General features: G+C 44.4%; 1 protein-coding gene across 6 annotated transcripts; it reads right to left on the bottom strand.

The window, feature by feature from the left end:
- Positions 1-521: 521 nt before the first annotated feature.
- On the bottom strand, positions 522-23030 carry PCMTD2 (protein-L-isoaspartate (D-aspartate) O-methyltransferase domain containing 2). Of its 6 annotated transcripts, none has more exons than XM_025470785.3 (8): positions 22915-23030; positions 21827-21891; positions 17873-18203; positions 14433-14535; positions 13288-13459; positions 6167-6290; positions 3045-3417; positions 522-1559 (listed from the first exon to the last, which is right to left on the bottom strand). In XM_025470785.3, exons 3-8 carry the CDS (start codon positions 18177-18179, stop codon positions 1514-1516), a joined length of 1125 nt encoding a protein of 374 aa, XP_025326570.1. In that variant the 5' UTR covers positions 18180-18203; positions 21827-21891; positions 22915-23030; the 3' UTR covers positions 522-1513. The 6 variants fall into 6 exon arrangements, with proteins under 6 accessions (XP_025326570.1, XP_025326574.1, XP_025326572.1 ...); XM_025470789.3 differs by having other exon boundaries at positions 22846-22983; XM_025470787.3 differs by lacking the exon at positions 22915-23030 and adding an exon at positions 22236-22507.
- Between the last annotated feature and the right edge of the window lie 1406 nt (positions 23031-24436).

Here is a 24436-nt window from a genome sequence, read left to right as displayed (position 1 = left end):
GCACCTGGTCCCTGACCCCCTAAATCCAGCCCTAAACCTAAATTCTCACCAGCACCCTAACCCTCATCCCTTGCTACCATGGAAGATATGTTACCATTTACCCAATTATCTTTCAACATTTTTACAAAATAGGAAAATTGTGGCCAAAAGCTAACCACAAACATCCTTGAGACACGTAGTCTCATGGAGTCCAAGCTACCGCTTTTCCATTTTGCCGTTCAAACTAAGCGTTAGTTAAAAAATAATGTCGTCTGGGTGACACAGCTGGTTGAACATCCGACTCTTGATTTCAGCTCAGGTCATGATCTCATGGTCATGGGACAGAGCCCCGCATCGGGCTCCATGCTCAGCACGGAGTCTTCATGGGATTCTTTCCCTCTTCCCTCCGCCCCTCCCCCCATTTGTACATGCCCTCTCTCTCTCAAATAAATAAATAAATCTTTAAAAAAAATAAGTGTCTTCCCTAAGTATATCAGCATGGTACAGAAGGAGGCAATAACACAGTGATAGAAAACACAAGCTTGTAATAAAGAAAAAGTTTATTTTTAAAGATTTTTGGAAAATATGTAGTCAAGAATTTCAATCCCACACAGGAAACACAAGCCATGCCAAGAAGGCTGAAGTGCCGTAACTATGTTTATTGATACCCTTTCTATTTATCCAATGTATATCTGCTCACTGAAATCTTTGTTTGAAATTTCTGGCATTAATTCCCTGAAAAGGCCCAGACTGGCAAAAGCATTTTTACATACACAGCTGATTTTTACGTTACATACTTTGATATTTATACATTTGATATTTCCTTTGCACGTCTATGGCTTTACTACTTTCAAGACAAAAATCACATACAGAAATACATACTTCTCAAAACATAAAAGTCAACAGTTGTCTAGAATGTGGTTTACAATATAGGGGTTACAGACGACACATCTGTCAGGAAACAGATAGTAGTAGTAGTGCATCATACTGGACTCTGGTGAGGGGCCCTTCAGCCCAGGAAAACCCATTTATAATTCTTCTCTACATGTATAAGATAAACACCAAACTATTTCACATATATTATATCTATATAAACTTTTAACCAAATTCTGGTTTAAACATCACAAAATGACAACATGTAAATACAAACACAAATGTTAGGAAAGGTTTGACATATACAGGGAAAAACATGTCTTATGCATTATGAAGAGTTTTTACAGTCTAGCATAAAAGCAAATGTGGTTTAAAAAAAATAAAATCCATATACAGTTAAAAAACTTAGTCAAGCCACCTCACCTGGTGTAACAGATTTCACAAATATCATGTATTTAACATTATGCTCCAAATGTCCACGTATTGCAGAGATTGCTACATATCAATTAGAATGATGTCAGCAAAGATGTGCACACTAGAAGTGACCGCAAGTAAACATAAACCATGCGCTTCTGAGACAAGGATGCTTGACCTTCGATTAAAAGCCAGGTTAAAAACGACCACGAGGTAACTGTCTTTACAAAGGATTACATTTTCAAATCTAGGGCAGCAGACATGTTTTCCCAGCTACGCATGCACACAGTATCCTGTGGAAAAAAATGATTCACTTACTTAAGAAAGAAGAAAAGGTTTAAAAATTTTTTAAATAAATAAATAAACAACCAGAACTCGGTTCAGCTGGTGAAACCAGAGAGACACTCAAGCTCAGCAACATCCAAGAGGCTAAGGGATAAAACTAGTCATGACTGACCCTACATCAGCACTCGGAGTTTGAGTTTCCTGTTAACGTCTTACACCATTCTTTTCTTTGGGTACAAAAAGTGAGTTTGAAAAGAACCAATGTTTTGGAATGACCAATGTAACTTGAAAACATCCTGCCATCTAACTGACAGGCGGCCTCCTCTTCTAACCCAGAACTTGGTCAACACAGACCGTGCTCCACCCGAAGGGCCTGGAGAAGGTAGGCTTCACAAGTCACCGTTATTCTGACGCAATGGAGCTACTAAAATACACATATTTGTTATTAAGAAAAATTAGAAAACACGTCTTTTTCTCCAGAATTATAAAAGATAAAATCTATTAATCAGTACTCTAATGTGATTACAGAAAAATAGCCAACTGAAGTTTAAAAAAAGCACAGGCTGTCTGTAACATTGTCCCCAATGCAGTTCCTGCATTTTTAATGAATACTTTCCACCTGTTTTGAGGAAGGAGCACATAGATGCCTTAGGTGCCCATTAGCATATTCAAGCTTGGGTCAACCAGTCATCCCTACCTACCCTTGGGGTAAAAGTTTATTACACACAACACCTGTTTCATTGTTGAGTCTATTCTAAGGAATTATCTGCCACTCGTTCTTCTAAAGGTAAGAAAAGGTGTCAGGAAAATATTCCTTGGATTATTTCAGAATTCGAGAGAGACATCTGGCAGTTTGATACTTTTATTCCTCCTCCCCATCACAATTTCCTTCTTTTAAAATTACAATCGACAACTCACATTAAGATTTAATCACATTCATTTAAAATAAAGGAGAGCTTTTCAATAATCTTCCCCGCTCCAGAGAACTAAAAGGGTGAGTGGGGCTCAGCGCCAGTAATTATGAGGTTGGTACTATAAAGTTCTAACTTGGACACAGGTGTGTCACACCCAGGAAAGACTTTACACACTTGCAAACTTGTGCTTTCTTTCACATTTTATGAGCAACACAGGTTACTTTCAACTTCACTGCTTCATGAGTAACGCAGACATGTGTGTCTTGGGTGGGAGACAGTCACCAAAGCGGTCTCTGCGCGCAGAGGTCAGAGTTTCACCAGAGCAAAAAGCAAACACCCTTCTCCAGGAGATTCTCTCCCTTTTGAGAAAACATTCTCCTATGCACCTTGTGTTTGTCAGATTATGTTAGCTGAAATGATACCAATGAGTGGGAATTCTAGAGGAAAACCAAGAACAAACTGAAAACAGAAAGGTGGAGAGGACCGCACCTCCTTCCCCACAGCATGTGCCCACGTGGCCCGGCGAGGGCGAGGGGCACAGCCTTCGGTTCTGCCTCCAATCGGTGCCCGCAGACTTACTTCTCTCGGTAGTACAGCAGGTAGTATTTTAGGGGATCGGGCAGGGGGAGGCTCAGGACCTTCTCGCGCAGGAAGTTCACTGGCGGGGCTGGCTTCGTTTCCGGCGGGGCCTTGTCCTCCTCCCGCTGTTCCTCTTCCAAGTCCTCACAGCTGTTGTCATCAGAGGGGCTGGAGATCCGACTGGCAAATACCTCTTTGTCCAAAAAGACGATGGTCTCCATGCGGCGGCGGCGCACTCTCCTGCGCTTGGCCCTGGGAGTGTTCTTCAGTCCGTTCCCGCCGCTGCTCACGGTCTCCTGACGGATGACCTTTTTAATGGTGGCCCGGATGGCGATGCGAGCCAGGTCCTGGAGGCTTCGCACGGCCAGCGGCGCTGTGGAGCAAAGGAGGAGAGTGTCAACCTCATGTGTGAGCGACCCACACAGGACAGGGCCCTGACTCTGGAGAGCCCACCGGTCACTGCCATTCGCGGGGCTATTTACAGCGCGGGCACAGGGGAGCATCTGGCTAATGTCAATCACAGCTCTAACGTGCATGCACGTGGTCCTTCTCAAAAGGGATTTTCAAACAGACTAACCCCAAACTTAAATGAGGAAAGGAAGAAAGGCCGTTTGTCTCATCAGTCAGAAGCAGAAGAAAACCATGGGTTGCAGCACTTTGCTTCCTGGACAGCCAGGTTCATGACTCTGTTTACTGTACTCGATTCTGGGTTCAAGCTCATCCAATGGGAACACAGAGAACGTAGGCCTCCAGAATTCTTTTATCTATCTTTACATTTTCACAGTACTTTACAAATTGAGTATTTGTTCCTTTTTCTTATTAGAGAAAAGCAAATCCAAAACATTTTTAATAAGTACAAAAACTCCAAAGCCTACTAAGGAAAAATAAAATCTGGTGATTAAAGTCCAGCTCAATTTAATGCAGGTGGTACACACATGACAACAAGAGCTTTGTCTTGAATGCGGAGGGATTAGGAGTTGTGTGTTAAATACAGTATACTCAAAGCCACCATCACTTTTTTTCCCTCCAGTACCTAACTTCTCCCCAAAAAGAAGACCATGTACAATACAGGGAGGACTCGTAGGTTGACTGTAACAGTTAATACATATCAGAGAGGCCTACACAGAATCCTGTGCAATGCTCCCTGTTCCACAGGAGCCCTGGGAAGCACCGGGGCCCCGGGCTCTCAGCACCTTCTCCCTGTGTCCACACCAGGCCTCCTCTCCTGCTCAACCATCTCCTCCTTGTTGTCCAAAACAGGCTCCAGCACTTGCCCCATGACGCAACACCACAACCATGACTCTCCGCTCACTACACCCACCTTTCCTTGCTCACCCCTCAGTCTGTTGAACCGACTCCTTCACGGGTGGCCAGACCTCCGGCCACCAAATGCTGGCCTCTCTGGCTCTCCCCCAGGTGCCGCTGGAAGGGAACGGACTTGGCCCAATTCTCTCCTGCCAGCTCTCCCTCCACCTCAGCTATAATGTTCCCTCAGGGGCTGATTCTATTTCCCCTACTGTGTGCCTATCAATCCTTGCTTTGACATCTAGGCTGTGGTTCTAGTAACAGACACTCGGAAGCGGCCCCCAAGGCTCTGATCTAGTCCCTGGGACCCAAATCTACCTAGGTCTACACCCTTCCTCAGAAAGACCCTATGTGCCTGCTCCAAAATCCCTTCCACCCGTAGTTGCCACTGCCTCCACGTAGTTGCCACTGCCTCCACGGACACAACTTTGCTACTTTAGAAAACTCTGGCCCAGGAAGACAAAGTTACAAATAACTGGACTGTTCACCTCAGGAACCATAAACAACATCACGATTATTTATCATTCAGCATTTGCTCTACAGTTCTGGCCTCAAAGCTGGCATCTCGGGGTACTACCCTCTGAGCTGTCATAACTCTCACCCAGACCCAATCAAGCGCTCACACCAAGAGGCTTGTCTTCAACCAAACACCCAAGAAGCCTCATGGATGCACCGACTATGGCCTCACCTCCTGACACTCAGGCCGTGTTCTGCAAGGCCACGCCCTGGCTGATTGCGAGCTATGTTAGCTTCTCCTGGGGAGATTCCCAGGGAACACAACAAATTCACCCTCCAATCAGCCACCAGGGTCATCCAGAAGACAGAAGCACCACACATCTGGCGGCTTTCCACAGCCTCCATGATAAACTCAAGTCTAACCTACATAGTGGGCTAGTTTCTCCTGTACACCCCCACCCGGACCACACCATGGAGCGCGCATGTGCAAAGTCCCCATCAGCCTCTGCTCATGCCTTTTCTCCCTTTCTTCTCTCTTCAGAGACTTCATTTTCACCCAAAATGTCCCATCCTCTGTCAAACGCTCCCTGGCCCCACTCAGCCCCTTTCGGTATTCCACTGCTGCTCATTACCACATTTCACAGACCGCATCTATATAGCATGTGACCTCCACTTAGCAGAGACCAAGGCAGAGCATTACTATCTAATAAATGATTCCTCACAAATTAAAAAAAAAAAATACTGGAAGGAATTTGCCAACATGTATTATCTTTGGGTGGTAAGATCGTGGTGATTTTTTTTCCCTTTTCATGCATTTTACAAATTTTCTAAATGATTAGAATGCAGAATCCATGCTGAACAGCTTTACCTTAAATAAAATCATTTGCAATTCTCATTGCCGCGTAAATTTCTATTTAAATTACAAAACAGTATCTGGATAAATGCTGGCCCTGCTCTTCGCTCTTTCTGGGCCCACATCTGGAAGGAGCTGAAGGCACGGCCTAGCCAGGTAAGGCTCCAGGGTAAGCCTCCTACCACATACTGCAGACCCGCTGAAACATGTACCCCACAAGGCAGCCCCAAGGAGAAAAGGGTTCCCATGACTCTGAGTCCTCTGGCTGAGTGGTGCTGGAACCACACTCTCTCTGTGACACCTCCCCACACAGCAGAATTAACTCCCTCTCATGGGAGTCTTCTGCTTTCAATGGCATGACCAGCAATAATTCCTGCAGATTTAAAAGGCAAAAATAACCTAAAACAGGCTGAAAACCCATTACAGCTCCTTATAATTTTTCATTCTCTTCAAATCTAATGCGATTTTTTAAAAGATCTGAAAGATAAGTAAGGGTCTTTGTACTTACGTAACTGGACAAGTCTTGATTTTCCAGACTCTGAGTGACAAGGCTGGATTAGAGGAGCAAAAGAAACAGCCAGAATCTTTTTGGTTTCCCAAGCAGAAGGACCGGTTCGTGTTATCTTAGTCAACTGCCCCAGAGAGAAAATGAGAATATTCAAAGATCTGGCTACTGTTACTTTATATTTAATCATTCCTACATACAAACTAAAAAAACACAGATACGCTAATTATGAAATAACCTGACAAAAGTGGCCCCACATGTGATGTGACATGAAGTACACATAACGTATTAATATTATTGCAAGTACATTTTGCCTGAATATGCTCAAAGCCTCCAGACCTAATTTGTTTACAAGAAATGCGTATGTTAAAGAAAAGAAGTCAAAGGATAAGAAGAGACAATCAGAGGAGACAACTTCCCTGGGCTCTCAAGAGTCAGTGCCAACAGTAAGGGGCTGGCAGGTGTTCTAAAGTCAAAGTCATTAAAGACATTCACATTCAGGATCACCTGCAAGGACCTCAAGGCTATTGTTTCTGGAGGACAGAAACAAAAAAATCTTCTTGCAACAAGGTGACCACATAGCCAACAGCAGCTACTGCTGCAGTTTCACAGTGACTTCCTTGAGGGTGAGTTTCTATGTGACATCACCACAACACAAAGACTGGCAGTGAAGGTCATCAAAACATTTCTTACAAGTCACAGTATTAGGGGTACCAAAGAACCTAGACAGACAACATGGCCCTCTTATATGTTCTGTGTGATGGTGCCAGCTTCTGAAAGGCCCAAGCAGGTCACGGTGTTATTTTTGCTTGGCTTTGACATGTTAAGATTATACATTCTTGTCTAAAAATACCTAAGCCAGCAAATCCTCTAAAAACTATGATTCTATGTCATGAATCTTAGAACTGAAAGCATTAAAGTAGCCACATACTAGATAAACATCAGTAAGTCACTCACATTCTTGTGTACCAGCAAAACTATTTTTTTAATTCATTTTTTTAAGATTTTATTTATTCATTTCAGAAAAAGAAAGTACAAGCGGGCAGGGGGAGGGAGTGGGGTGGTGGGGGGAGAAGGAGAGGGAGAAGCAGACTCCCCACGGAGCAGAGCTCAAGTCCAGGACTCTGAGATCATGACCTGAAGCCGAAGGCAGATGCTTAACCAACTGAGTCATCCAGGCACCCCCCTCCCAAAAACTTCTTTTTAAAAAACATCTTTTTAAAGCTGAAGTTCTAATTATAATAAACATCAAATATTTAAAAACCATCAATAAATAATGTGTGAACCCTAAAGGAAAACTATAAATCCATATTCCATGTTCCAGACAAGGAGATGGATACTGAAAATATGTCTATGATCCTCAAATTAATGTACACATGACACAATTCCAATAAAGTGTCTGACTTATTTTTCTGATACAACAAAGATTTCTAAAATAAGTTAAGTAAAGGGGCACCTGGGTGGCTCAGTCGGTTAAGTGGCCAACTCTTGACTGCGGATCAGGTCATGATCTCAAGGTGGTGGGATCATGCCCCGCATCTGGCTCCATGCTCTGCGCTCAGTGGGGAGTCTGCTCCGGGACTCTTTCTATATGTATCAAATAAATAAATCTTTTAAAAACTAATAATAACAATTTAAATAAAGACATATTTAAAACAATATTCTGAGAAAGAAGAGCAAACAGGGGGACATCTAGCCTTGCCATCTACAACAATGATAGCAAGAAGCTGTTGGCTGTCAGCAAGGGTATGGATGACTCCTGTCCTGTGCTGCTGAGAGCAAAGCCTCTGGAAAGGCAGTAGGCGAAAGTTAAAATACAGAGTCTAATCAAGCACTTTTGCTTCTGGGACTGCACCTGAAAGAGGTCATGGGTGTAGACAAAGATTAAGAATATCCACAAACATGTCTATGCACAGCCTCTTCAAAGCAGCACTACTTATAAACAGCAAAAGAGTAGAAAGAACCCACATACTCATCAAAAAAATCACATTCTCATATACCAACAAAGAACATTTTTAAATAAATAAAATATAGACATAAAAAAGAATTTCTATTTATGCCAAACATCAAATACTTAAAATGAACAATAAATGACATATAAAACTATCAGTTTTTACTTCGTATGTTTGGATGAATACACGGAATGGGAAAAAACGTGCATATCTTCACTTAAGTTTTTGGGGTTTCTTTTTAAGACTTTATTTATTCACGAAAGACACAGGGAGAGAGAGAGGCAGAGACACACAGGCAGAGGGAGAAGCAGGCTCCATGCAGGGAGCCTGACGTGGGACTGGATCCTGGGTCTCCAGGGTCACGCCCTGGGCTGAAGGCCGCACTAAACCGCTGAGACACCCAGGCAGCCCCACTTAAGTAAAGTTTGAAAAAAAAAAAGTGTGTTTGCTTATATATTATTTGAACAAACAGACAGACCAAAAACAAAGTGGTTACCTACAGGTAAAGTGGAGGGTACATACATCTAAAAATTCTGTGAGTATTCATTATTTAGATTTTGAAATTTTGTAAATATCTCACAAAGTTATAAAACCTAAAATGGAAGTCCCTAAACATTGAAAACAAATAAGCTATAAGTCAGGCTGGCAGTGTAACCTCACAGGGAAGCATTATTTCCAGTGACTTTAAACCATACAAATTTGGGACGCCTGGGTAGCTCAGTGGCTGTGCGTCTGCCTTCGGCCCAGGGTGTGATCCCGGGGTCCCGGGATCAAGTCCCACATCAGGCTCCCTGCAGGGAGCCTGCTTCTCTCTCTGCCTATGTCTCTGCCTCTCTCTCTGTGTCTCTCATGAATAAATAAAATAAAATATTTTAAAAATAAATAAATAAAACATATGAATTTGTACATCCCCAGGAGAATATCCGGGCAATCTGAGGGCAGTGAGAGACCCAGCCTTCCAGTATGGGACAAAAGTGATGCTGTTGTAAGACAGAAGAAGTCAGAAAAACCCTCTGGTCCTGCATCTGAGCTCAAGTACCAACATAAACCCATGGTGTGTTTCATGTCCAAAAACCAAACCAACAAAAACATGTGTGTGTGTGCGTGTATATGGGGGTGGACTTCCCAGCTCCAGAGTTCCACTGAAAAAACTAACCCGACTAACCCAGCCTCAGATTCCCACAAAGGCCCCACTTTTGCCCTCTAAAAACACTATTTCCCACTGAACTTAAAATTAACAAGGATCCTCAAAAATGGTTAATTATAATTTTGTGGTACAAAATACACAAAATGAGTGCGGAACATCTTTTCTTACCAGCAAGTAACAAAACTACTGAGGTTATATCAGAGCCCAAGAGCCCTACTGACCAAGATAGGAAATCTTAAGCTTCATTAAGAATCATACAATGATTAAAATATTAATCTATATCCGTGAATTCACACCGCCAGTAGAAATCAAACAAAATCTTCCTATCCACCACCTTTAACTGATGCTAGAGAACCAGATTATTGAGGAAACTGATAAACAGAGCTTAAGAATCAGAATTTATCCAGCCTCTCCTTATAAAGTATACCTAGGGTAACCAAATAATTGATGCGAGTGTTTCTCTTTACATTAAGTATTCCAGGTACTATATAAAGTGGCAGGATACAAAATCATTGTGCAGAAATCCACTGTATTTCTATACACTAATAATGATGCAGCAGAAACAGAAATTAACAATCCCATTTACAATTGCACCAAAAATAATGAAATATCTAGACATAAACTTAAAAAGGAGGTGAAACACCTCTACTTTGAAAATTATAAAATACTGATGAAAAGAAAGGGAAGATGACACAAAGACAAGAAATAGATTAAGGACCTAAACATGATACCTGAAACCATAAAAATCCTAGAAGAGAGTACAGGCAGTAATGTCTCTGACAACAGTTGTATCAACATTTTTCTGGATAGGTCCCCTGAGGCAAGGGAAACAGAAGCAAAAATAAACTATTGAGATCACATCAAAATAGAAAGTGTCTACACAGCAAACAACCAACAAAGCTAAAAGACAACCTACTGAGTGGGGGAAGATATTACAAATGACATATCTTATAAAAGATTAGTATCTAAATTATATGAAGAACTTATACAACTCAACACCCAAAAACTAAACAATCCAATTTAAAAATGGGCAGAAGACATGTATACACATTTCTCCAAAGAAGAATCCAGATGGCCCACACTCACGTGAAAAGATGCTCAATATCACTCATCATCAAAGAAAGGCGAATCAAAAGCACAATGAGGGGTGCCTGGGTGGCTCAGTCGGTTGAGCATCCAACTCTTGGTTTCAACTCAGGTCATAGCCTCAGAGTCATGAGATCGAGCCCTCACTCAGCACGGAGTCTGTGTGAGATTCTCTCTTCCTCTCCTCTGCCCCTCCTTCTCATGCTCTCTCTCTCTAAAATAAATAAATCTTAAACAAAACAGAACAAAAAAACCCACAGAGATATCCACCTCACACCTGTCGGAATGACTAAAATCAACAACACAGGAAAGAAATGTTGGTGAGGGTGCAGAGAAAAAAGAACTCTCCTGCACCATTGGTGGGAATGCAAACTCTGGAAAACAGTGTGGAGGTTCCTCAAAAAGTTAAAAATAGAGCTACCCTGCGACCCAGCAATTACACTAGGTATTTACCCAAAGAATATGAAAACACTAATTCAAAGGGATATGTGTACCCTGATGTTTATCACAGCATTATCTACAGTAGCCATGATATGGAAGCAGCCCAAGTGTCCAAGGATCGACAAATGGATAAAGAAGACGTGTGCGTATGTGTCTGTGTGTGTCTGTGTGGGTATACACACAATGAAATATTATTTGGCCATAAAGAAGAATGAAATCTGGCCACTTGCAACAACATGGACGGAGCTAGAGGGTATAAGGTTAAGCAAAATAAGCCAGTCAGAGAAAAACAAATAGCACTAGTTTCACTCACATGTGGAATTTTAAAAACACAACAAATGAACAAAGGAAAAAAAGAGAGACAGAGACAAACCAAAAAAAATATACCTACAGAGAACAAACCCATAGTCACCAGAGAGGAAGTGAGTGGGGGGGGGGGATAGGGAAAGAGGTAAAGGGGGTTCAGAGGACACGGATGTTGATGAGCACTGAGTGACATATCCAAGTGTTAAATCAGCGTATTATACATTTAAAATATAATACTGTACGTTAACTATACTGGAATTAAAATTAAAAGAAAAAATAATTTGAAGTACTAAATGAAGAGAAGTGACGGAATCAGAATGTATTATTCTGCATCCCTTAATGAGATAATGGATCAGGACCACAAGAGCACCGACAGCGTCGGGAAAAGAGAAACAACAGACATGATATGCCTCTTATGGAGGTGTAACACCTGGTAAGTAAGTATTCTTGCACCCCTCCTCCCCCCCAAAATTAAGTCAAACTGGAAACTAAGCAAGTCTTTAGATCCAACTAACAATTTATAGTGAAAATAGGGAACAGAAAGAATATGTAAAACATCACCACAGGGCTGTGTAATCTCCAAATCCAGACTATAGGAAACTCTGTAAGACAAATGACCTGATTTCTTCAACAAGTATATTGTAAGGAAAAAGTGAAGAACAAAAAAAGGAGAAGTTATAAACACTTAAGAGATATATAAGCCAAGGGTTCCTGGCTGGCTCAGTCAGTGAGTGAAGTGTGCAACTGTTGCTCTTCAGGTCATGAGTTCAAGCCCCAGGCTGGGTGCAGAGATTACTTAAAAATAAAATCTTTAGGGCAGCTGGGGGGGCTCAGCGGTTTAGCGCCACCTTCAGCCCAGGGCGTGATCCTTGGAGACCCCGGATAGAGTCCCATGTCGGGCTCCCTGCATGGAGCCTGCTTCTCCCTCTGCCTGTGTCTCTGCCTCTCTTTCTCCCTCTGTGCATCTCTTGTGAATAAATAAATAAAATCTTTAAAAAATAAATAATAATAAAATCTTTTAAAAAAAAAAAAAGAGAAGGACCAATGAATGAAATGCAAGACATCTTGCAATCTTAAATGGAGCCCCATTCAAATAAGTTATTCAAACAAATTTTGAGACAATCAGGAAAATCTGAACACTAGCTAGCCAAGAAATGACTGGTAATTTTTTAGGTTAATAATGGTTTTGGGATATCTAAAAAATAGAGCCCTTATCTTTTATAGATACACACTGAAATATTTATGGATAAAAATATTGCTTTCCTTAGTGATATTCACTACTGCCTGCATGTAACAGTAAGTAACAGAACATGACACATGCAGCCTCACGTGCAATTCCAGGAGCCAGAGGACACACTATGGTCAACAAACCCACAGGATACTATATAAGCACTCAAAATGATGACCTGGAATGTCACATGGCTGAAAATTATCTCATGAATTTAGTAAAACATCATAAGTTCTAAACCTTCTTGGAAAAGGGTACAAACTATAAGAATCATATGCTAATATGGCTTAAGGTGGGGATTGTGAACAATTTTATATGTTCTGGATTTTCTACAATGAATGATTACTTTTTATACAAAATAAATTAAATGGTAACATTTTTAAATTGCAGAAAATCACACAAAAATGTACAGTCTCCTAATTTTTATCACTTCCATTTTTCCCTAGTTCTTTGTGATGGAGACATTATTCCTGATGACCAATTCGGGTCTGATTCATCTTCTTATTGATTACAACGTGTGTTTCTCAAGGAAGCACAATAGCAACAACATACAGAAACATGCATGACCAAACAGACTGAGATGAGATCCCTCCTAAGGAAGGGACTTCTGTGTAACACTCACTGTCACAGAATTTAACAATTAGAATAGAGTTACTCTCATGATTTTTATATGTAATTCTAACAATAGAAGAACCATACTAGAACAGCTGTGGGGGAAGGGAGGGAGGTAGGAGAGAGAGGGGGAGAGATAAGGAGCCAGAAGGGGGGTGAGGGGTAGGTTTTACAACACGGGCTCCAGGGTGCCCTGGCCCAAGTGAGGGTATCTGTGTGACCTGTCCCTGCCCATGTCCTCATCTGTGAGGGGGAGGGATGGTCATGAGGAAAGCAAGGAAAAATGTATGTCAACTTCTTGGCACAGACCTTGGCCAACAGTTAAGCGCGTCAGTTATGACAGGGGTCTGACCTTCTCTTCCAGTGGCATGACAAGGATGCCTCCTACTTTGAGAAGACTCTTCATGTACTCTTCATGCTCTTTCTGCACACCAGCCCCACAGTACACACGATCATACTGAGAACAATCTGGAGAAATCTCTAGGCAATTGCCAGTAACAAAGGAAGGTTCACAGAAGTCAAATCTAAAAGCAAAAAAATATTTTCCATAACTGAATAGATCACCTGTAACAAGTCTATACAGTAAATCTATACTAACCACAGGTTATGTTCTCCTTGAACAATCCAATAGTGATATAACTGACAGAGCCAGACTTCCTATTATGAAAGTGAACATCATAAACATGATCCAGGCTTAAATCATCTACCCTCCAATCATCACTGTCTTTGCTCTCTTTTTATAAATCATTACCTTACTTAAGATCTACCAAAAACAAGTAAAATGAGGGGCACCCGGGTGGCTCAGCCAGTTAAGCACCCAACTCTTTCAGCTCAGGTCATGATCTCAGGGTCATGAGACCGAGCCCAGTGTTGTATCGGGCTCCACACTCAGCAGGAAGTTCCCGAGATTCTCTCTCTCTACCTCTCCCTCTGTCCCACTCCTGCACTTGTGTGCACGTACACTCTCTCTCTAATAAATACATGAATCTTTAAAAAAATAAAATATAAAAAAAATAAAATAAAATAAAATAAAATATAAAAACAAGTAAAATCAAAGAAGACTACACTTGGTATTTCTAAAAAATGTTAAACTCCAAAATAAGAATTTTAATGCCTTAAATAAAAATGGCAAGAGGTAGTTATATATACTGTTTAAAGACAAATCCAACAATTCTGTTTTTGAAACTATTAGGTGATAAAATGTTTCCTGTGTTGGAAACATGAAAATTGAGTAAAATGAACATTCTATTTCCTTCTCTTATTATGTTGGTGAAAAATCACCTTCCCCTGGTATCATAGTTAAAAAGAACCTGAAGCCCTCAAAAGCACAAAATATTTAAAAAATAATTAGAACAGCTATGCATATACCCCTGGTTCTCCTGCCAAAGCTGAATCATGCTTGCTAGTATATGAACACTAATAAATTTATTTCTCCCATCTAATAAAAATTTTAAATTGTAATTCACACAGCAATCCAAGGGTAGTATTTGATCTTACTTGTCAAAGCTGTCGCTGGTTCTAATAAAGAAGTCCAGCTTCTGCCTTGCATATTCTATTACATCTGAATGGAGTTCAACCCCGTGGTTCACACCAAAAGGACCTAAAATGTTTCAGAATAAGAAAACTTTTAGAACTAGGGCAAGAATTTTACTCTTTATTTCTATTTTATCAGCTGCAATGCACCAGATTCAGCATGTATAATTACATGAAGAAATTCGCGAGTTTTTGAGGTCTAACCACGTTATCAGACCTAAATCACTCAAGCTAATCTTTAAATATGCAGGGTACACAATGCTCATCACATTGTAAATACTGGTTTCTTTGAAATTACCAACTCCACAGCTTTCCTAAGCCTGGGTCACTCGGCTCTCAAACTGTTAAAGAATTATTTGAAGACATAAAAAAGCCAAGATCTACAACCAATAATTCAAGATCTTACTAATAAATTGAAGAAGAAAAATGTATTTCCAAATGAAACTGTACTCAGGACTATGTTCCACAAAAGGTCACTAAAACAGTCAAATAGGGACACAATTATTTTGATAATCATTAAAAGAAAACTGTAACTGGGGTTCCTGAGTGGCTCAGTCAACTGAATGTCCGACTCTTGATTTCAGCTCAAGTCATGATCTCAAAGTCGCAGGTTCAAGCCGCATGTCAGGCTCAGACTCAGCTTGGAGTCCGCTGCAGATTCTCTCTCCTGCTCTCCCTCTGCCCCCCTCCCACTCATGCACACACTTTCTCTCTCTTAAATAAATAAGGTCTTCAAAAAAATTTAAACAAAAGAAATAAAATATAGCCAAGTTACAATGAAACATTTTTTATATCTAAGGAAATTTATCAATAATCGGCAATAAATTGGTGAGAAAAGTTACAAGCCCATTTAACAATAAAGGTGTTCCCTCCATATAAAACTGCCTCTGGATGAGATCTACTAACACAGCTTAGATGAGTCACTTTGTTGTGGGAATCCATTTATATGAAGGTCAAAAACAGGCAATGCCTATTTGTGATGATGGAGGACAAAGCAGCGCTCTCCTCCCTGGAGGCAGAAGGGCAGCATGAGAGCTTCTGGGATGCTGATTCTACTCCATACTTCGTTCTGGGTGGTGCTTGTATGAAGGTGAATACTTACAGAACAATTCACCAAGCTCCACACCTCACACTTGTTCATTTACTGCAGATTAACTTACACAGCCATTTTTAAATATCTCCATGTAAAAATCAACAGGGCAAGTAAAACTTATTTACTAGACAGATACACTGAAGTCACAGTGCAGCACCTAACCCTACAGTCCAACAGAAATACTAGAAAATAAGCAACCATCTGTGCTTCTGTATCTTTACATTTTGCCACTTGGGCTTACCTGGTCCCCTGACAGCACAGCAGCCACCCCAGGCCAAGGCTTCCCTCTCCACCACCTGGACAACTCATCTGGGGCTCTCTTCCCTCAACATCTGTCAAAGGCACACCTGCTGCTAAAACATTCTCTGATTAAAACACACCCTACCTGAGAAGTCACATTTTCACTATTTACAACATCAAATCCAAATTATCCAACTTCAAGACCCTCTGTCAAGTCCCTGACTTTCATCCCCACTGCTCTCTAGCTAGCAGCACCTTTACTTTCTCAGTCATCATAGTTTCATTAGCCCCTCACCCTTTATCAACACCTATTAAGCAGTTAATTCTAATAATAGAGAACACAGCTCCTATCCCCAAAAAGCGTTAACACCAAATAGAGCAAAACACATAGCCCCCAACGCACCTCAATAAAAAGAGGACTATGAGGGGAGGGAGCACATGGGAAGAGTCAGAACTGACACAGGAGGCCCATGGCACTGAAGCCATACCACAAGCCCCCGTGCCCCCCCACCCTCCAGGGAGGGCACTCCACTCCCTAATCTCATAGCACTCTCAGGTCAGCCGTGTGCGGCACAAAAGGGATAAAGTTCAGGGCCAGGCAGAAAGGCAGGTGGGTTCAAAAAAGAGTCAGACTCCAGGCCTCACATCAGCTCTGGAGTGACGTGCATGAAGCAATGCTGAAGGCGGAATAAACGGGGGAGGGTGGCCCAGAATATGTGGTATCCAGAGACGCCAGTCCAGCGCGTGCAGCCTCCTCCCTGCAAATGCAAGAAGTCTACCCGGGAAAGGAAACTCCAGTCACCTCCTTAAAATACATCACAGCATTACAGAGTATCCACTGCAACCCCCAAAAAGTTTTCCTTCCTTCCTTTAGATCTCTCCCCATCTCAACAGCTAATTACATTCCCAGCAAACAGGGGACTCAGAGAAGAGAAGCCATTTCTTTCTAATTCCTAGGGAATGTCAAGTGCCAACAGGTCACCTCACATTTACTGTAAGAACTGAGCATCTCAGTTCTTTTCAATAGCATTTCTAACCTAGTCTCCCCAAAACAGCATCTCATCCTTAGCTCCCCCAATTTCTCTGCCCCACTGGAGGGAATCACCCTTCCCTAAGTCCACAATGATACATAACCTGAGCTATTCCCAAAGCAGTCTCAATCCAAGACAAATTAAGTTCAAAAAGTATTTAGCTTTAAAAAAACAAAACACAAATAAACCTATATATTTGAGGATAACAATCTATAGCCTAAAGTCATATGATCAGTCTCAAAACTTCACCAAAGTCTTCAAACTTATAAAGAACCAAAAATTTGATTCCATACTCAAAAAAATCAACTGTTACAGTTAAGATTTTCTCTAACAACCATAAAGAAACGAAGTGGTGGCATCCATGGTGACGACTAAAAACAGGACATCTAGCACCTGCACCTGCGGTCTGGATGCCACCCTCTCTCACAGATGCTGCAGCAGTCCCAGCCCTGCTTCCTCTTGAGAGAAATCTTTTAAAGCACAGGTGAGCCCGTTACTCCTCTGGCAAAACCGTTCTACCTCTACTCTAAAAGCAGACACCTAAACCCTCAATTGTCTGGTACTGTTGTTTCAATAACAAAAATGCGAATTTAAAAAAAAAAAAAAAAAAAGCCAATTCCCATGTGCAGCCTTACAACTTATTTGGGAAAAGAGGCAAAAACTGTGAAATTCTTTCCATCCCTGGAATTTATTTACACTGCCTGGAAGACCTTTAAGTTCCAGGGAACTTTAAACTTAGTTTACAGAAAGAGTGACAAGGCAGGCTGGGTGATTGTATTAAACAAAAAAATCACTGGAAAGCCCCAATTTACATAATTCTTGAGGTGCTCTGTTGTCCAGAAGGAGGGTGTGCTGCACAGGCAGTGGAGGAATCCCTCCTCCTAAACCTGAAGCCCTCCCTTCACCAGCCCACCGATGACTCCATATAAACGATACCAGACCCAGACCACGGCTCAGAAGGCCAAGGGCAATGAGACAAGGTCCCTACAGAGGAAACACTGCCAGCAGACTCGTCTCTCCCACACTCCCCACAGATTTACCTAGAATGAGCCCCACCATCGAGCTGAGGTAGCCCGTGCCACTGCCCAGGTTTAAGAAGGAGAGCCCCGGCTGCAGGTCGAGGGCTTCCATCACTTCTGAGTAGATGCAAGGGGCAGAGAGGTGGATGTTTCCATGCTTCCACGCCAAGTCTTTATAAGCGTTTTCCTTAAATTCTTCAAGATAATAATCTGCGCGGTCGATAGCTCGGAAAGCTTGCTCTACTAGCTCGGTCCGGATGTACTGTGCTTCCTTCAGATTGTCTATCAGCTCATCGTTGTCTTCACCAGCACTCACAGCACCTCCCATCTTCAAGATCACGCTTAGGCAATACTGTAATTAAAAATGTTTTAAAAAGCTATTTACATCGACGGTAAGAGCACAACAGTTAAAGTTCTAGTAACATGCCAATTTCAAATTCTGAATTCTGAAAATATCACAGATGGGATGTATTTTGTCAGCACCCACCTGCCCAAATTCAGAAGGAAAAAGTTAAATATGAAATTCTATTATTTCCATCCAGAAGTAAGCTTGTAATTTATAATATCAAATGAATTCAAATGAACTTGAGGTAGCTAATGCATATTCGACAACTGAAAACATCATTAAAGTATGAATTCAGTATTTTACTACAAGTTGTCAATCTACAAAGTCAGGTATTTAGAATTAAAATTATCTTGAATATAAATCTGCCTCAACAGGGATATATTCATGTACGGCAAAGTCAGTGGATATAAGCATAAAAAGAATATACATATGGTGTAACTTCTCTTTGAATATTTCAAATGCTACAGATGAGTTTTGATAAATAATCTTTAAAAGAAAAATAATATGAAATAAAGATAAACAACAAACAATAAAATTATTCGCTATTTAATTTTCACATTTACCTGGTGTCCTAAATTTTACCTGACAACTCTATGCCCTCACAGACACATAAATACCAGGTCAAGGAATCCATCCAATCTGTTCACTTGGATATACAAATTTCTGGCAAAAACACCACTAACAAAACTCTTACCCAAAAGGACCAATGGTGACATTTTATTTGTAACAAATACGAAATCTGTTTCCAGGCTATAGCTGCTACAAGAATCCTACGCCCACTTTGGAAGTATACGTCATGCAATCTTTCTGCCTCTTTAACAATAAAAGGTACATTGCTTACCTTCTTCCCAACTGCTTTCAAGAAGAAAAAGCAACAATGTGATGCCCTCTGAGCCACATGCTAACATACAATGTGCCTCCAACTAATTCACAGGGACCTCATCTTCATGAACCATAAAAATATCTTCTCCAATTTTATACATACCCCATGTAACTCTTTCCAAAAGAATGATTTTACTTCACACAAAATGGTAATGTTTTACAAAACACTTGATATAAATTGCTGGGAAAACCAGGAAACACCAGGCTTCACAAAGACAGACACATTTTCGGATTCAGAACTTCCATAATAACGTACTATAATTTATTATTACAAAGTCTATCATTGTGTTCCCCCTCACAATCCTCTGGATTTCAAACAGCAGAACAAGAATCATAAATCCTGGGGGAATAGATTCCATATACATACCCCACACACACTACTGGCAACTGTGATGGGAGAGGTTTTCCCAGGAATAAAAACACATGATAATCTTCAGCTTCTCATAACAAATATGTGAAACGTGGGGCTTAGTATAAATGCTCTTCTGCTTCATGGTTGAACAGTTCATTCTCATCAAGATTTTAGAGATGAGTAATATGCTTTCCAAATCACCAGGATGGTCTAATTACTAGATTTTCACCTCATCAAGTTGTTTCAGAGCCCTTGTTAGGTTATGGTCCACAGCCAGTTAACTTAGCCGATGGGACAAAGTGCTAATGAAGTCAACTTTAATCTTCAATAAGCCACTTAGTTCTGAGGCTACAGTCTACATCCTTAGTCTCCGACAGTCACCTTACATTTAGGTGACCATTTAAAAGTGGAGTTGCGTTCGCTGTCTAAAGGTCTATTTACAAAAAGGCCTGGAAATCACACAGCTTCCATGGTGGATCTCATGTGCATAATGCTCTACCATCCCATCTCAATACCATCATTCCATCTTTGGAAAGCGAACACTAACTATAGATTGGATAAATTTTATTTTCTACTAAGTCATCTATCACTTATTTTCAACTCCACCTCACTTTGAAAGTTTATTCATATCCAAAAGCTAGAACTTTAGTAAAAAGAGCTACAATCTCCCAGTCACAGGAGGTCATGGAGGTAAATTGGGACCAAGCAGTTATTTTGCTCATGATCACACACCTGTGCGAAGGGAAAGCCAGAATTCAAACCCAGGACTGTCTAGCCAAAGGCCTCCATTCTTTACCCCACACCAAATGCAGCTTTTAAAAATTCCCAAAGGAAAAACCTTCTGTAACACGTAACATGTTGGTAATCTTTGCCCCACATGACAGACTAATTAACAACATGGTCACCCTCTCTGTTGCCATTGGTAGGATGTGTCACCATCTACGGGGTCTGAGAATATTAACTTTGCCAGGTCATCTATCACTCCCTCACACTGAACACCATCACTACTTGTTACTGACCCACCCAGGTTCAAAGATATCCTTGCCAAAACAAATCTGGATCTAATCTAGTCAAATCCAATTGTCCCAAGTAATGGGAAATAATTTTTGGATGCTGTACTTGATTATACTTTGTAAACCTCAATGTAATTCACCACTCTGGGTAACTGGCCCACAGGACACCTTACTATCGTACTGCTCCTTCCAAAACCAACTGCCAAGCACAGTGTGGGGGGAGGGGCAGCAGCGGGCATGGGAAGGCCTCATGATTGACAACCCAACCAAGGAGGCTATAGCTGGGCCAGTACAGCCTGAATCCGTAATGGGTGTTTGCGACCCCAGCCTACGCTGGGTTTGTCAGACAAACATGGAGTGCCATGTTCCAAGCTGAGTATCACTTAAGGGAAATATGCACAAGGGAATTTCATGTGGAAAATGAGCTGGGGAATAGGATCTTGTAGCGTAAGCCATGAAAGGTTTCTCTTTTCTGTAACACGAGTGCCTGACTCAAGTTTTGATTGGTGAGGAATAAATACTTTGTGTCCTGCCACTCAACGCCATGAAGAGTCAGGCCACCTCCCTTTGGAGCGTCCTTTGTTTGAGATCAGATCTTAGAGGATTTCCATGAGAGACTTTTTGGGACACTTGTCTTTTCTCTACCCATGCTTTAAATCCCCTCTTCTGCTTTTAAGTCCCCAATAAAGAGCAAGCCTGAGAAGCCCTAGGCTCCCACCCTCAACCCCAATACAAGCAGAACCCCAGGCCTGTGCTCCCCTGAGCGCTCTCTTCACAGCCCTCCACCTCACTGGTGGGCCCACATATGCCGTAAAATTTCCAGGTTCTGTGAATAATAAACAATTATTTATTTGTTTGTTTATTTATTAATTTATTTTTAGTTTCCTGATGGTTGTCGCTGAAAGTTGTCTTTCCACCCTAACAATAGGGGCCGGTCCAACCACACCGGTAACTGATGGAGGCCCGGAGAAAACAGAACCCAAGCCACACCTCCTGCCGGCAGAATAATAGAAGAAACAGACTCATCTTGAAAACCAGAACTCTGCAAGGAACACATGTAGAGGGATTTTTTTTCAAATACTTGAAAGGCAGCCACCTATACATACACCATTCCCGGACCTGATAAAAGCTGGGTCGGTGAGACACGGTAGGTGAGAGTAGTTCTACGTAACACAGAAAAGCTTCCTGACACCTAGAACTCAAGGCCTGAACTGTTCTCAGGCCCGGCCTCGAGCACCCCCGCCCCCGGGACGTCCCAGGCCAGGGACAAGCTGAAGTGGGTCCAGGGGCCTCGGCACCGACCCGCCGCGCAGGTGCCCTCCTCCACCTGTAAAGCGGAGTCACAAGCACAGCCACAAGGTCTGAGTTTATAGGAACCTTACTTCACTAATTCTTGAATGACAGTGTACTCGACACCCAAGTGGAGTTGGTTACTTCAGCCACTCTTCTGCCAAAAAGAAAAGAAAACCATTACAGGCCTGTGATGAATAAAGGGGAGGCGGAGACCCCTTCGAGGGCCGACCGAGCACGCACAAACTCGGGAGGCACATCCCACGGGGGAAAAACGGGGGCCCAGCCCAGGCGGCCTCCTCCCGGCTCCGCGAGGTCGGCCCGAGGTCAGGGCCGTGGGCGCCCGAGGTCGGCCCGAGGTCAGCCGCGGCCCCGCCTCCCCAGGCATCCCCGAGGCGTGGAAGGCTTTGTTTTGGTTTCGGGTTGGTTTTTCCTTTTTTTTTTCTTTTCCAGAGATTTAATTTTAAGTAATCTCTACACCCAACACGCGGCAGGACTCACAACTGCAAGATCCAGGGCGGGAGGCCGCGCGCTGAGCCCCCGGGCGCCCCCGGACCCGCACCTTCCTGCTCCGTGAGCTAGGGCCTGGCTGCACGTCCGCAGTCAAGCACGGGATCGGGATCGGATCGGGATCGCGTAAGCCCCGGGCACCAGGACACAGACCCCGGGAGGCCCCGCCGCTGCTGGGCAAACCCCGGGGCGCAGGGGACAACCCCGGGGCGGAGCAGAGGACAGCGACACCTCGAGGCGTTGGGGGGTGGGGGAGTGGGGGGGTGCGGGAGGGGGAGGAGGAGGAGGGGAAAGGAGGGGAGGGTTGAGGGAGAGGAGGAGGAGGAGAAGGGGAGAAGGTTAGGGGAGGAGGGGAGAGGAGAGGGAGGGGAAGGGGTGAAGAGGGAAGGGAAGGGGGAGGGGAGCTCAGGGACGGGAGAGGTCGCCGACCCGGGGGGGAAGGCGCGCGGGGAGCCCGGGGAGGAGGGGAGAGGAGGGGCGACGGCTAAGGGCCGCTGGGGGGGAGGGGAGGGGGGAGGAGGGGAGAGAAGGGGCGGGGAGGGGACGAGGGCGCCCGCGGAGGGGCTGCGGGCGCGCGGGGCCGGGGGAGGGGAGGACGCACGGGAGGGAGGGGTCCGGGAGACGCCGCCGCCCCCGCAGGCCGGGCCGAGGCCGGCGGCGGCGGCTCTACCTCCGGGCTGGGCCGCGAGACCGGGCCGCCCGGCCGCGACCTGCAGCTCCTCGGCGCCCCTCGCCCGTCCGCCGCCCCGACCGCCGCCGCCGTAAACATCCGCCGCCCCACTGCGCAGCTGCGCGCAACGGCCCGACTGCGCGTGCGTCCCGGCCTGGCGCTTAAAGGGGCAACGGCCGGTGGGCCCCGGCGCGGTCCTCGCGGGCGGTCCGCGGGGCGGGGTGGAGGGCGGCGCTCCGAGCACCGTTGTCCCCGCAGCACCCGGAGCCCAGGCGGGGAAGGGCCGGAAGGGCCGCGTGATGGACACTGAGTCACGGCAGGGGCTGCCCTGGCGGGCGGCGCGGAGGGGACGTTGGAGCAAAAGTGGACGAGGGGAACCCACCTGCGCCGGAGAGGGCCCTGGGCCGCAGAGCGGGACCTCCTGCCGCGGCCGCACCCGCACCCGCACCCCGCGGCCCGAATCCCTCGGGGCCTCAGCAGGGAAGCGCGGGGTTGGATGAGACTCCGCCAAGCTCGCCCGGAATGCCCGCGACCCCGTGCGCCCCCTGCCCCCCCTGCGCCCCTGCCCCCGTGCGCCCCTGCCCCCCCCCCCGTGCACCCCCGCCTCCATGCACCCCTGCGGTGGAGCCGGCCCACAGTCAGCCCCACCATGTGACAGGTGACACACACCTAGCGTCGTGGATTCACAGGGTTGGGTTCCTAGAGGAAGACGGAGCTTGGGCAAGGGGCAGCCTCGTACGACTTCCTTGGGTCCCATGAGGCAAAGAGAACTGTTTCTGCACAATCCGAGTGGGAACAATCGGAAAGGAGCATTATTCAGTTATGAAGTTAGTGAGTCGTGGAAGGAAGGGCCTCCAGAAGAGCGCCCTGGGGTGATGTGCTGGGTGACACGAGGAGCGGCTGCAGACCCCACAGACCTAGGGAGCCAGGGTGTGCGTGCACCCAGGTGTGGGCCACACGGTGCAGAGGAGGGGTGCGTCTCAGGGTCGGTCAGGGTGGTCCCCGTGAGGCCGGCTTGAGCTTCCGGCGGCTCGTCGGACACCACGTAAGAGGCGGAGCCCCGAGGGTAGACGTTTGACCGGATCTCAGAGCGGGGAGTCACCTTCAGCAGCCTCATGCCTTAGATGTTGTCCAGACACGTGGCCTCTGCCCAGGCTGCCCTCCAGGTAACAAGAGTCTGAAATACCTTTGCTGGACATCCTGCATCTAAGATCGTTCTGCATCCCCAGCATGGCCTCCTGGCTCTGTGTTCAGGTCCACTGGCAGGGCTTTGCTAGATGCTGCCTCCCCTCCCCACCCCTGGCCTCCCTGGGCCCTGCCCTCTTCTGCTGCTCTGATGCCACACATCCCTTCCCAAAATGCTTGCGTAGCCTACCCAGTAAACTCTGTGAAATCCCACCCCACTCTTCCTTTCACTGCAGCCGAACCTCACATGTGGTTTTCCACATGAGCTTTTAGCAACAGAACCTTTTCTTTGAACACAGTTTTGTAAGTCACCCCATCTCTACAACAGTTTACAAGC

The sequence above is a fragment of the Canis lupus genome, chromosome 24 (assembly GCF_003254725.2).
Source record: "Canis lupus dingo isolate Sandy chromosome 24, ASM325472v2, whole genome shotgun sequence".
NCBI lineage: Eukaryota > Metazoa > Chordata > Mammalia > Carnivora > Canidae > Canis > Canis lupus.
This window is presented reverse-complemented; position numbering and strand designations above follow the sequence as displayed.